We start from the raw sequence: 14,841 nt of genomic DNA on the forward strand, positions 1-14,841 counted from the left end.
GGCTCGCACTGTCAAAAAGTTATCAGATTTCTTATAGAGCCAAGCTTCTAACTCTACAAGCCCTAACTTCGCAAATTCTACCAGTGAGTCAAAATACGTGGCTTGGCCGTTTTTTGTAATATAAGGTATTGCAGGTGCACTGCCGGCACTGCGGGCGCATCTACTGCGCGGCGTGCACCGCGCACAGCGTGCCGGCCGGGCCGCGCCGCGCGCCCGCGCGCGTGTGCGCCGTGTGCCGCACGCTGCTGCAGCCGCACACCGCGCCCTACTTCAGCACCGCGCCGCCGCACTCGCCCGACTAGTACGTGCGCCGTGTGCCGCACGCTGCTGCAGCCGCACACCGCGCCCTACTTCAGCACCGCGCCGCCGCACTCGCCCGACTAGTACGTGCGCCGTGTGCCGCACGCTGCTGCAGCCGCACACCGCGCCCTACTTCAGCACCGCGCCGCCGCACTCGCCCGACTAGTACGTGCGCCGTGTGCCGCACGCTGCTGCAGCCGCACACCGCGCCCTACTTCAGCACCGCGCCGCCGCACTCGCCCGACTAGTACGTGCGCCGTGTGCCGCACGCTGCTGCAGCCGCACACCGCGCCCTACTTCAGCACCGCGCCGCCGCACTCGCCCGACTAGTACGTGCGCCGTGTGCCGCACGCTGCTGCAGCCGCACACCGCGCCCTACTTCAGCACCGCGCCGCCGCACTCGCCCGACTAGTACGTGCGCCGTGTGCCGCACGCTGCTGCAGCCGCACACCGCGCCCTACTTCAGCACCGCGCCGCCGCACTCGCCCGACTAGTACGTGCGCCGTGTGCCGCACGCTGCTGCAGCCGCACACCGCGCCCTACTTCAGCACCGCGCCGCCGCACTCGCCCGACTAGTACGTGCGCCGTGTGCCGCACGCTGCTGCAGCCGCACACCGCGCCCTACTTCAGCACCGCGCCGCCGCACTCGCCCGACTAGTACGTGCGCCGTGTGCCGCACGCTGCTGCAGCCGCACACCGCGCCCTACTTCAGCACCGCGCCGCCGCACTCGCCCGACTAGTACGTGCGCCGTGTGCCGCACGCTGCTGCAGCCGCACACCGCGCCCTACTTCAGCACCGCGCCGCCGCACTCGCCCGACTAGTACGTGCGACTAGTACAGTCAGCGTCAAATACTTCGCAGCAGTCAAAGTGGCCAAATAGTTCGGTACACCATACTAAATATATTGTGTACCGAACTATTTGGCTACTTTGGTTGCTACAAAGTATTTGACGCTGACTGTACGACCAAACTACAACTATAGCCGGCTTAACCAAAATTATGGTTCCTTAGATCCCGGATCTAAGGAAACTAGTAGGAAAACATACCCGGAATAGCCTAAAATGGCTTTTGAACCCAGCTTACACCCCGATCCTAGCTTCCTATGCCGGAAACACTAAACCGTACGCTTTCGCGCTGTATTATGACTATACCTACGTCTCATTCCGATATGGCGTCATATTTTGGGGAAATTAGAAAGGGACGTTGTTACAGTTGAACTATAACCTCACGCTCACATATGCTGCTTATCGTGCGCACACACCGTGCCCTCCGGCCTGCGCAGTGCGCCCGCGTTTGTGTTGTGTGCCGTACTTTGTACCAACCAGACAGCGCACCATACTTTAGCGCCGGAAATAAAAAACCTTCACACTGATCTTATTTATATGGTACACAAAACTATGTCCTTTCGCGACATACTGTGGTATTGTATTGTATACGGGCGAGTTTCCGCAACTCGACGAGACGTACTGTGGTACAGTCAGCGTCAAATACTTTGTAGCAGTCAAAGTGGCCAAATAGTTCGGTACACCATACTAAATATATGGTGTACCTAACTATTTGGCCACTTTGGTTGCTACAATTTATTTGACGCTGACTGTACAACACGCATTTTAATTTGGCGTCATACTCTGAGGACATAAGTTACTATAGTAAAATTATAAGTGGCACACTCAATCTATGCCTCGGCCGAGGCAGCGTGCTCAGGCGAAGAAAACGCGCGCGCCTCGGCCGAAGCACGTCTACACTGGCCGGTTTGTGCGTGAGGAAATTGCCTCGCGCATATGCTCGCTCTGTGTGGACCCGCCTAATAAAAATCTTCGTACATACATTTGGAGATTGACACAAACTGCCTGATGTCTGAATACTACATCTAATAAACAGCTTTAATTTCCCAACGTGCTACTGTGAAAGATTCACTAAATTGCTATTGCTCAACTTTCACCAAATGTTCTACTGTAGACGACGCTTAGTCGGACCCGGTTTGATCGTTCTTTATCCTAGACAATATTAAAAACATTACACTATGAAAACAAAAAATTGGTTTCATCACTTATGTATATTCCTTCCTCCATTACACAGAAATAATAACTAAACTAGTAAATAGATTACCTACCGTACGGTCAACCAATTTGATTCCTAGGCCACTATAGAACCATGTCATAATGACTTCTACGACAGTGGTTATTGAGTGATGCATGTCATGTATAGAGTAGTTAAAGCAACAAAGTTCTATAGTGGCCTAGGATTCAAATTGGTTGACTGTACCTATCTATCATAACCGATATAGCTACTTCAAAGTTGTAAATATTGTACTATAGGTGAATAAAATTCTCTAGCTAGCGATCAGGTAAATTACTTCTAGTTTGTGATGGACAGATTTATACATTTAATTTTCTACCTTAACATAAACGAAATAAGTTGATATTTTAACACGCCGCTCAGTTTGCTTGTAATATAGACTTTATAATTACTATGTTAAGGTAGGAAATCAAATAACAAATGGTCGATGTCTCTTTCTCTCTTCACGCGATAATGTTGATAGATATATGGTCTTACAAAGAGTTCTGTAAATAAAATAAAATCTGTAGTATATTAGTATCGTATGGGTATTTTTGTTGTTTAAATGTGTTGCTTCAATGAAATTGTACATTTGAGTATATAAATGTTAAAGTTGTATTTATTTAAGTCGTAGCCATTCTGGCTGTCATGTTTGTCAAGAATCCTACAATCAGCATAAGTGGCTAAACGGACGAGGTGTTCAAAATTATCTGCAGATGCTTTTAATTCTCATAATTAGTCATATTTGTTTCGCCGCCTGGGTTGGAAGGTCAGATGGCAGTCGCTTTCGTAAAAACTAGTGCCTACGCCACTTCTCGGGATTAGTTGCCAAGCGGACCCCAGGCTCCCATGAGCTTTGGCAAAATGCCGGAACAACGCGAGGAAGAAGGAATTAGTCATAATTTTTGACTGACGCGCGCGGTTGCAGCCCAATATCAACCTTCGTGCATTTCGACAGGTTCACGAATACGCTCCGCGCATGACAGACGCGGCGTTCAAAGGGTTAACAATAAACTTGTGTTCAGTATCATTTTTAACACCTCACCTGCTTAGCTTTTTTTGCTGATTGTACCTGGTAAGTTTTAGGGCAGACAGAATTGTTACCGTGCCTTACATTTTGAATATGTCAACAGCTTTTTCATTTCAATTATTCAGCCTTCAATGATTTGTAACTAAACAGGCGATGATTTATAAATAGCATCCAATTATGAAGCTGGTATCATAACCCTCGGACGCGCAAAGACGTCAACTAACGCGCGCGCGAATATCGACCTTCGTTCATTTCGATAAGGTTTCCTATGCGCGACACACGATAGGCGTGTTAATTACACATATTTGAACAGAGTATAGAGAACCAGATAATTTTGTTCACCACGTCCACTTATGCCGCAAATGTCACGTGCTATATTTAAACGCCAAAAAACAAGCATTGTCAATTTTATTTAAAATGGTGTACGTGGGTGATTTATTATTTCAAGGTTGGTCGGGGCAAGTGCCTCCATGGTCCAGGGGTCACAGCAGATAAACCTCTAAACCTATATTTAGTTGAATTACAAAGACGGGTTTGTACCATTAACCCTTAGACCGCCGTCCGCCAAAGACCGCGCACGACAGGCGTGGCGATTAAAGGGTTAAAGGCACTTGTCCGATTAAATTTATTCTTCAAGTGCATACATCTGACAGGCTAGTTGGAAATGTGGCTGTTGTTTATCTTATTATATGTTTAATTATAATTTATTGTTGTAATATAAAACGTTCTATTGTACATAATAGAGGTCGATAAGAATTAATGTTGTTTTTCATTTCATTTTATTCTCTGTAACTAATATGTGGGAGATGCTCGGAAAACATATATAAACTCAAAAATGCGCGTTTTCCCAGAGATAAGACATAGCTAGATCGATTTTTCGCCCCCGAAAACCCCCGTATAGCAAATTTCATCGAAATCGTTGGAGCAGTTTTCGAGATCCCCGAAATATATAAATATGTATGTATACAAGAATTGCTCGTTTAAAAATATAAGATGCTCGTCCAATTTTGAATTTTCCAAAACTGGGAAAATCTGGCAACACAAACCCTCAGACTAATCCTTACTATAATATTATAATTTATAAAAGAGAAAGTAATTCTGTCTGTTACCTCTCTACGCTGAACCAATTTATATCAAATTTGGTATGGAGTTTGAGGTCCGGAGAAGAACAGGAGTTTTTATCGATCATCATAAAACTCTTAAGCCTGTACACACCGCAACAAAGCTCTTTAGCCCTTTTCCAGGCATAGTACAGTTTACCGACCACAGACGCGCCAATAGAATTTCAACTTTATTATTCCGATTTAAGGTTTAAATTAGATTGCACTTTCGGAAACTGTGACTTGCCTTTAAATTCATCAAAGTTGGATTAATTGGAATGAATTTGTTTTTTTTTTTGGGAAATCCTTGTAGATTAGTGCGGCCTGGAAAAGGGTTAAATTGCGTGTGCATAATCATACTTACGCTTAAAACTTAACTCTTTTCGGGTCAGTCAGGTAAATGAATAAAACACGATTTTCTACAAAACGGAATATATATCATAACTTAAACCTTAGTAATGAAATGTTAGTAAATGAATAAAGAATAATGGATGTACTCTAGTCGTCCAACATCTCCAGACTGAGAGTCAAGACGTCGCTGACCAGGCAGTCTGCCGGCTGGAAACAAAATAGTTGTATACATTAGTCATTTTATAAAACAATACAATAATAATTTCTACTTTATCTGTTTTCTCCAAAATGAAATTTGTAAGGTGCCTATGACCACAAACCAATATACGTCCCAACTGTAGTGCCCGAACCTCTTATGGTAAGTAAGGACTTGTGATAAACTCCTAAATCCCAACGCTATCTTAATTTAAAAATTCGCGCACCATTGAAATTCTACCCAAGTTTCCTTTACCGAAAAACAGGTACATCTCAGGTAATATAGTTAACAGATATTAATTGTCAAAATGAAATATGTATTCCGAGAAACTCATTGGTACTTTTGGAAGCCGCACGCTTTACCGCTCACCTACCAGCGCTTCAAATCTTGTAAGGTCTGTGCTGTCTTCAAATTTGCAAGGGTTATACGCGGTAAGAATCGAGATCTATGCCTGAGGGCCTACCGCGAAAAACTAAAATTGATATTACTATTAAAACATTGAAGACCAGAAAGAGGCAGATAACGAAATTTCACTTTTCGCGAAAGGCCCTCTGGGCACGATTCCTACTTGTGGAATTGCTATTACCTCTGAACAGATCCCGACCAGCGCGTCGGCGCAGCCGTAGAACTCCTCCTTGAGGGAGATGACGATGGTCTGCAGCGAGCCCTTCTTGCTGCGGATGTACGACGCCACCTTGCCGATGTTGGTGTTGTCCAGCGCCGCGTCGATCTCGTCCAGGAGGAAGAATGGCGCAGGTTGGTAGCTGGAAAATACGACAATAGTACATTGTGCAACGAGGGCGGAAGTGAAATTTTGAATACGAGGATGGTAATTCCCGACAGCCGCAGGCTGGAGGGAATTAAAGACCCGAGTTTGCAATATTCTTACCCCCGGAGTTACACACACTTGCGAAGAAAAACTAAATTTTAAGCAAAATAATTCTTAAATACGGTGACATATCAAACATTCGTCCGCCATTCTGTAATTTCTTGGCAGGTGAGGCATCGAAGGCACAGACCTATTCGGCATTCAGCCACGATTGAAAATTATGTAAAAAATATTTTAAACGGCTATTAAATTAATCAAATTAAATAATTTTAAACATAAACAAAAATATTAAATTATAAACGTCAGTATTTTTAAAGTAAAACTCATTTATGCTACTTGGACATGGGCTGGAAGCCTGAGTGATCGTTCCCTAACCTGTGTATGGCGAACAGCAGCGCCAGCGCGGCGACGGTCTTCTCGCCGCCGGACAGGTTGGACATGGGCTGGAAGCCTGAGTGATCGTTCCCTAACCTGTGTATGGCGAACAGCAGCGCCAGCGCGGCGACGGTCTTCTCGCCGCCGGACAGGTTGGACATGGGCTGGAAGCCTGAGTGATCGTTCCCTAACCTGTGTATGGCGAACAGCAGCGCCAGCGCGGCGACGGTCTTCTCGCCGCCGGACAGGTTGGACATGGGCTGGAAGCCTGAGTGATCGTTCCCTAACCTGTGTATGGCGAACAGCAGCGCCAGCGCGGCGACGGTCTTCTCGCCGCCGGACAGGTTGGACATGGGCTGGAAGCCTGAGTGATCGTTCCCTAACCTGTGTATGGCGAACAGCAGCGCCAGCGCGGCGACGGTCTTCTCGCCGCCGGACAGGTTGGACATGGGCTGGAAGCCTGAGTGATCGTTCCCTAACCTGTGTATGGCGAACAGCAGCGCCAGCGCGGCGACGGTCTTCTCGCCGCCGGACAGGTTGGACATGGGCTGGAAGCCTGAGTGATCGTTCCCTAACCTGTGTATGGCGAACAGCAGCGCCAGCGCGGCGACGGTCTTCTCGCCGCCGGACAGGTTGGACATGGGCTGGAAGCCTGAGTGATCGTTCCCTAACCTGTGTATGGCGAACAGCAGCGCCAGCGCGGCGACGGTCTTCTCGCCGCCGGACAGGTTGGACATGGGCTGGAAGCCTGAGTGATCGTTCCCTAACCTGTGTATGGCGAACAGCAGCGCCAGCGCGGCGACGGTCTTCTCGCCGCCGGACAGGTTGGACATGGGCTGGAAGCCTGAGTGATCGTTCCCTAACCTGTGTATGGCGAACAGCAGCGCCAGCGCGGCGACGGTCTTCTCGCCGCCGGACAGGTTGGACATGGGCTGGAAGCCTGAGTGATCGTTCCCTAACCTGTGTATGGCGAACAGCAGCGCCAGCGCGGCGACGGTCTTCTCGCCGCCGGACAGGTTGGACATGGGTTGGAAGCGCTTGCCGGGCGCCACACAGTTGTAGTTGATGCCGTCCAGGTACGGCTCCTCGGGGTTCTCGGGCCCGAGGAACGCCTGCGCCGACTGGTTCATTGCCAACGCCTGGAAAAAAACATCATTATTGTAATCAATCATTGTTAACAGTGGTCTGGATGGATGGAAAAAAAGCGCTGGTGGCCTAGCGGGAAGAGCGTGCGACTTGCAACCCGGAGGTCGCGGGTTCAACCCCGGCTCGTACCAATGAGTTTTTCGGAACTTATGTACGAAATATCATTAGATATTTACCAGTCGCTTTTCGGTGAAGGAAGACATCGTGAGGAAACCGGACTAATCCCATTAAGGCCTAGTTTACCCTCTGGGTTGGAAGGTCAGATGGCAGTCGCTTTCGTAAAAACTAATGCCTACGCCAATCCTCGGTATTAGTTGAATGAGCCGTGGAAAAATGCCGGGACAACGCGAGGAAGAAGGAAGTGGTCTAGATGGAGTCAAATGCGGGAAGAACTGTTTCGGTAGCTGTCTCACCTTGTAGATGGCGTCGATCTCGTTGGCCACGTGTTCGAAGCAGTCCATGAACTTGTCGTGGCGCTCCTTCTTGACCTTCTCGAAGGCGAGCTTGGCGCGGTGCGCGCGCTTGCGGGCCGCCACGAACGCCTCGTTGGTCGCGTTCACTTTCTCGCGGACTTCGTTTAGTTTTTGCATGGCCTGGGGATGTTTATATTATTTTTTAAATTAGAAAATAAAGCGACATAAACGAAGGTTTGTTTACTTATCAAAAACATTGAAATGGATCCTTGTTCCTTTTAATCCTGAGTCTCAGCCACAGATAATATCAAAAACCTATTAAATCATTTTCTATAAAATCGCATAACACCTTTTTTATTAATTAAACTGTAAAACACCAATATTCAATGATTTATATGTTTCAGGAATGAAAACTGTGAGACATACATGACAAAACTGTATCTTGTTATTTAGGATTCTCTAACTAACTAGAGCATCTTTAAAATGTATGTTATAGTTCGTGTCATTCACGATGGCGTGCTGATGTGTCAAATCTAACTTTTAACAACATGACAATATTATCAAGGCACGCGACGTCGTGAACGACACGATCTATACCCTCATGTTCAACGCCTGTATCTTATCCATATGACCTGGACCTGGGGCCTAGACGTGGCCTGCAGAATGTTGAAACTGCAGGTTTCACCTCGTTGGGCTCTTCCAGCTCCTTGAGAGATTCCAACAGCGAGCGGAAGTTCACACGGATGCTAAACAAAACAGTGTTTACTATAGATGTATGTTACCCTCATGTTTGGCGCTTGTATCTTGTCCACGGTGGCCTGCAGATTGTTGATGGCCTTCTGCAGTTTGTCCGCTTTGCGTTTCACCTCGTCTGGCTCTTCCAGCTCCTTGAGAGATTCTGACAGCGAGCGGTAGTTCACACGGATGCTAAAAAAAATATTTGCCTTCTAGTATCATTATAAACAGCAATATATAACCTATGACCTCAAGGATTTCCAAGAGATGTTCAAGCGCAACAACAACAACCGTCTGAGAGGTCATCACTTAAAGCTAGAAAGGCATAGGTCCCACAGTAACCCATACAAACACTTTTTCAGCAATCGAGTGGTGAGGGCTTGGAACAAACTCCCAGAAGATGTGGTTTCAGCACAAAATGTGAACCAGTTTAAAAATAAATTAGATAAGCATATTATATCTACTACTCATTCATGGTAACTATCTTTGTAAATACTGGATACAGGTCGTATCAGTTGTCATAATAAATAAATAAATATAACAGTAAATAAAGAGCGAAACCAAACAGTCCAGCGAAGCGTGTTTTGTCTGTTTTTTTCTTGGAGGATTTGAAAACTGGAGACGCCTTGACTGTAATTTTCTGTACAAAACAAGTCTGCCGATTTTTGCGGGGAAGGGGCACGTCAAATGTATGGCTACTTCTACGTAACGTCAGTCCATACAATACATATGACCATTGGCCGAGCTTTTCGACAGAGGGGTAAAGCTCTTAAAGGCGTCTCCAGTTGTTAAATCCTCCAAGGTTTTTTTAATGCGGTACTCTCCCAGATTTGAACACACTAAATACGCAATTGACGCCATGAAATGGCCTTAGGTCGCTCGGCCCGACAATTCTGTTAACGATAAGTAATCCTAAAGCCACAAGCACAAATCAATAAAAATACGTTCTAGCATCACCATACCTGGCATCCCTGTTGTACTGCTGAGTCGTGGACATGGAGGACGGGTCGGACTCGTGGTCCCCGATCTCCTCCAGGCTGCCTTGTAGCAGCGGGATCACTATGTCGTCCATCTACACAAACAATTGGCATGGTTAGTGACTGAGGGTGAGGATCTTCGTGAGAGACAGCTGGCGTGAATCCGCGCAGGAGCGAGCAAAATCGCTTCCTTGTGGTATGCGGGCCAATGCTCATTTTGGATCGTCGCGCTGGCCAAGTACTTATATGTAGTATCCCAGTATCCTTCAAATTATCTAAACCGCATCTGAAGGATTTGGCCTGTCCCTGGGTGTCCTGGAGTCTCGCTTGGGACAGTATATTTCCCATTTGTTTTATTTGTAAATATTGAAGCATTAAATAGCTGTATACCTTGCACTGGCGTAATATGTTGTGCCGATCGCTGCGCTTGCTCTCGATCTTCGCTTCAATGCTGGTAATCTGTTTTTGGACGCTCTGGATGTCCTTTTGGATGGACGCCAGGTCTTTGCGAGCCTGCAAAACAGTAGTCGCTATGGTAGAATGATAGGTAAGGTACAAAAATGTAAGATGTAAAAAACTTTGGTCTAGTCTAGAGTCTAGTTAAAAAAAGTATGCCACATTGAAAAATCCTTCCCGGTATCTCCACCATTTCACAATGACTTTGTATTTTAAAGAGGAACGGGTCTGCGTATTGATTGCACTTTGGTTGGATAGTCTGTTTTTAGTAGATTATTTTGTATTACCGAAGAGAATTTGAAATAGAGGTGTACTATCAAAGAAAACTTAGTAGTCACGTAAATTTACTGCCATCTTTCGATACATGGTTAAAACTTTTAGAACGTCATTTGACTTCGATCCTTATTCTTTCACTAATATGTGTTAAAAAATATTAAAGTGTCGAAAGATGGCAGTTGCTGTGGCTACAAAGTTTTCTTTGACAATCCACCTCTATTTCAAATTCTCTTTGCTATTACATAACTTGTGAAATATTTTTTGGTCGAGTCGCATTAGTACTCAGTTTGGCTGTAATTCCTTGTAAAAGTTTAAGTGTGTCAAAAAGTAGTTTTCGAGGAGCCGAATAATATACGTACCGTATTACTTATTAACTTTTTTTTAGATATATCATATATTTTAGGCGACTTGTTTTAGTAATAAAATTAAAGTTAAAATAGCTAAAGCCTATTATTTAGCGCCTTTAGACGACTTTTTTCTGTGAAAGTGTATTATAAAATGTGACAGTAGAGGTGTGCCAACTGGCCCCACGGGCAGGCACAGGCACAGGCACAGGTACCTTGCTCACGTCGTCCTCGCCGTCCTGCACGGTGCGCTCCCAGCGTGCCACGTGCTCTGTGGGCAGGTACCTTGCTCACGTCGTCCTCGGCCCTGTCGAGCCGCCGGCGCGCCTCGCCGCGCTCGGCCTTGAGCGCCTCGGCGCGCTGCAGCTCGCGGTCCACGTCGGCGCGCTGCTTGGCCTCCGCCTGCCGCCCCGCCTCCAGCTCGTCCTCGCCGTCCTGCACGGTGCGCTCCCAGCGTGCCACGTGCTCTGTGGGCAGGTACCTTGCTCACGTCGTCCTCGGCCCTGTCGAGCCGCCGGCGCGCCTCGCCGCGCTCGGCCTTGAGCGCCTCGGCGCGCTGCAGCTCGCGGTCCACGTCGGCGCGCTGCTTGGCCTCCGCCTGCCGCCCCGCCTCCAGCTCGTCCTCGCCGTCCTGCACGGTGCGCTCCCAGCGTGTCACGTGCTCTGTGGGCAGGTACCTTGCTCACGTCGTCCTCGGCCCTGTCGAGCCGCCGGCGCGCCTCGCCGCGCTCGGCCTTGAGCGCCTCGGCGCGCTGCAGCTCGCGGTCCACGTCGGCGCGCTGCTTGGCCTCCGCCTGCCGCCCCGCCTCCAGCTCGTCCTCGCCGTCCTGCACGGTGCGCTCCCAGCGTGTCACGTGCTCTGTGGGCAGGTACCTTGCTCACGTCGTCCTCGGCCCTGTCGAGCCGCCGGCGCGCCTCGCCGCGCTCGGCCTTGAGCGCCTCGGCGCGCTGCAGCTCGCGGTCCACGTCGGCGCGCTGCTTGGCCTCCGCCTGCCGCCCCGCCTCCAGCTCGTCCTCGCCGTCCTGCACGGTGCGCTCCCAGCGTGTCACGTGCTCTGTGGGCAGGTACCTTGCTCACGTCGTCCTCGGCCCTGTCGAGCCGCCGGCGCGCCTCGCCGCGCTCGGCCTTGAGCGCCTCGGCGCGCTGCAGCTCGCGGTCCACGTCGGCGCGCTGCTTGGCCTCCGCCTGCCGCCCCGCCTCCAGCTCGTCCTCGCCGTCCTGCACGGTGCGCTCCCAGCGTGTCACGTTCTCTGTGCAGTACGCATTTGTGATGTGAGTGTGAACATTCGCTGAATGTATAAATCACAGGGAGATAGGGAAAAATAAACGTGCGGGAATGGTGACGGATGGAAAGAAAGGCATTTTCTGACGAGATTCCGACATGCCCGGCCGTGGCTTGCCGAGGCCTGGCAAAAGGTCCGAGTCACCACCGAGGTATACAATAGTGCTTTTCTCAAACATGCTCGGAAATACAATAAACATATAATATATTTTACAGTACATATGGGGCTACTTTATAGCACTAGTGCGAGAAGTAGCATATTACGTTACTGTGTCGAACATTTAAAGGGCCATATGTACTGTAAAACGTTGTACGATACATGTGCGAATAGGTAATTCGCAACTCGTGTCGATTTAAAACACTACCTTCGGTCGTGTTTTAATTTATCGCCACTCGTTTCGAATTTCCTATTTTTCGCACTTGTATCGTAATGTACTATAGTGAATCTCACAACTTTCTCTCAACTTTCCATCGCCGGAGCATATAGGAGAAAATTCCATTCGGCGGGCCCACACAGAACGAGCATACACGCGAGGCAATTTCCTCGCGCACAAAACGACCAGGTAGAAGTGCTCGGCCGAGGCGGCGCACGCGTTGCCTCGCCCGAGCGCGACCTTAGCCGAGCCGCTCGGTATCGGTTTTTCGGTATGCTCAAGGACGCCTCAGACGTTTACCTCCCGCCAGTGTAGACGTTGCAAAAAAATATAACGAGAATCACAAATTGTGTCCTTCTTCTCTTCCTCGTTTCTTTTGAATTGCTTTAAATAGCAAAATAAATGAAACGGAAGCCACTGCAGTCATTACGTGCGGCGCCATTTTGAACAGCTGACTGAGTGACGCCATCTTGCCGAGCACATTGGCTCGGGTGAAGCAAACGTGCTGAGGCAAAAGTTACACGAGCACGCGGCGCGCGAGCCGGGCGTTCCTGCTCGCTCTGTGGAGCCGCCGATTTGTACGCTGGGATAACAATTGGACACTTTATGTCTTCGATTTACGAACAAATAATAAATAAATAATAAAATAAATAAACATTATAGGACATTATTACACAAATTGACTAAGTCCCACAGTAAGCTCAATAAGGCTTGTGTTGAGGGTTAGACAACGATATATATAATTTATAAATACTTAAATACATAGAAAACATCCATGACTCAGGAACAAATATCCATTGCTCATCACACGAATAAATGCGAAAAACAAAATGCGACCATTTCCGAACATGTTTGAGAAAATAGACTTCGAGGACTACATTGTATTTTTAACTTGTAGTCCTTTATATGGAGATTTTTACACGTGCCACTCACTTTCAATGAACTGTCTGACATTTCAGAGATTTAATTTGATCACTGTTGAAAATCTCCAGCAATATGTTGGGGTGAAGTCATTTCGTGGCACTTTACTCTTTCTACGCTTTGCTACGTGTAAATTATTTTTATGTTTACGAATTAAAAATATTACATCCTCATTGATAAAAAAAATAGATTTAAAAGCTCAAGGAGATATCCACAGAGGGTAATTTCACGAGACTGTATTATCAGTTACCAATTCTTTCGTGTTCTTATATTAATTAAACAAATTTAGGTGTCCGTATGTCTGGCGTAGCCCTACAGGTAGATATCTGGATACTTAAATTTGCTTAATTAATGTAAGAACACACGAAAGAATTGGAAACTGACGTTACAGTCTCGTGGAATGACACCAGAAAGAGAAATACGCTTACTCTGAGTGTCGCGGGAACGTTCAAATTCCAGGTTGGAGGCGATGCGGTCGATCTGCGCCTCGAACTCCATGCGGCGCTTGGCGCGCTCCTGCTGCGCGCGCAGCTCGCGCTCCTCGTACTGCCTGTCGGTACGACGCGAGGGCTTGTACTCTTTACAAAGTCATACAACGTTCAAATATTTCGAAGCAATTAAATAAAACGTAAATGAATAATTATAAAAGCACACTAACGAAAATGGATTGAATAAACTAATGCTTTAATAATACGCAGTTTTTTTTACATTAATTTCAAGGGTGCATTCCTGAGCTTAAATTAAGTAACTTTCTCAAAGACCTTTTTATCCCCAAAGTATTTATTTTTATCTTATAAGGCCCTTACGAGCGTATACACTTGCCTTAAGGCCGGTTTACATATTGATTAGCGTTTAGTACGAGTGTATACATTTTATTGGGTTTGGAGTGGAATTCTACCAGGATTGAATAGAGTAAAACATTATATTGTCGCAGACAGCAAAACGATACGTGTATTCATTTGTTTGTAAACTGACAAAATAAAAAACCACAGACAAAACAAAATAGCTTCCAGCTAAGGAACATTGGGTTTAAAACCTGTTTGGTTTATATGTTCTAACACCTGCCCTTAAACCGAACAGTTTAAACCAAGATTATAAACACAATTAAAATGTTTGTCTTTGCCTAGAGGCTTTGTCAAAACATCCGCAGGCATTTGATCAGTAGACAAGTATTCTAAGTTAATAATTTTATCACTTACGACTTGCCGCACATAATGATGTCGAATGTCTATATGTTTACTTCTACTATGGTTAATTTGGCTGTCACAAATCTTCTGCGCCGACTGACTATCATTGTATAGAGTAATGGGTAAGTATTTACCTAAGCATTCATGTAAAAAGGTCCTTATGAATGCAGCTTCTTTCGCTCCTTCGCATAACCCCATGTACTCTGATTCGGTTGAAGATAAGGCAATGGTTCTTTGCTTACGACTCTCCCATGACACAGCCGAGTTGCTTATCTTGAACACATAACCTGTATATGAACGTCGGTCCAGCGGGTTAGACGCCCAATCTGCATCTACATACCCTGTAACAGATAACGTTGATTTCTCATATTGCAAGGAATAATCCATAGTTCCTTTTAAATATCGAAGAACACGCTTGGCCGCTTTCCAGTGCGTTTCAGAATAACAGTTGTTGAACTGGCTTAATAGGCTTGCTGCATGGGCAATATCT

General features: G+C 46.9%; 2 protein-coding genes across 5 annotated transcripts in view; one reads left to right on the top strand and one right to left on the bottom strand.

The window, feature by feature from the left end:
- The window catches only part of LOC133524596 (rab GTPase-binding effector protein 1), a 31,053-nt gene extending 29,940 nt beyond the window's left edge, over positions 1-1,113 (top strand). For all 4 annotated transcript variants that reach the window (XM_061860701.1, XM_061860700.1, XM_061860702.1 and 1 more), the window contains one exon: positions 135-1,113. In XM_061860701.1, coding sequence (XP_061716685.1) covers positions 135-302 — 168 coding nt within the window. In that variant the 3' untranslated portion in view covers positions 303-1,113. The remainder of the gene's footprint in view (positions 1-134) is intronic.
- Positions 1,114-4,903: 3,790 nt separating this feature from the next.
- The window catches only part of LOC133524626 (structural maintenance of chromosomes protein 1A), a 36,520-nt gene continuing 26,582 nt past the window's right edge, over positions 4,904-14,841 (bottom strand). Inside the window, exons 17-25 of the mRNA XM_061860762.1 lie at positions 13,593-13,714; positions 11,656-11,837; positions 9,901-10,023; positions 9,496-9,605; positions 8,581-8,725; positions 7,799-7,978; positions 7,200-7,378; positions 5,622-5,799; positions 4,904-5,046 (exon numbers count right to left, since the gene is read on the bottom strand). Of these exons, the coding sequence (XP_061716746.1) occupies positions 4,987-5,046; positions 5,622-5,799; positions 7,200-7,378; positions 7,799-7,978; positions 8,581-8,725; positions 9,496-9,605; positions 9,901-10,023; positions 11,656-11,837; positions 13,593-13,714 (1,279 nt within the window). The 3' untranslated portion in view covers positions 4,904-4,986. The remainder of the gene's footprint in view (positions 5,047-5,621; positions 5,800-7,199; positions 7,379-7,798; positions 7,979-8,580; positions 8,726-9,495; positions 9,606-9,900; positions 10,024-11,655; positions 11,838-13,592; positions 13,715-14,841) is intronic.

The sequence above is a fragment of the Cydia pomonella genome, chromosome 13 (assembly GCF_033807575.1).
Source record: "Cydia pomonella isolate Wapato2018A chromosome 13, ilCydPomo1, whole genome shotgun sequence".
Lineage (NCBI taxonomy): Eukaryota > Metazoa > Arthropoda > Insecta > Lepidoptera > Tortricidae > Cydia > Cydia pomonella.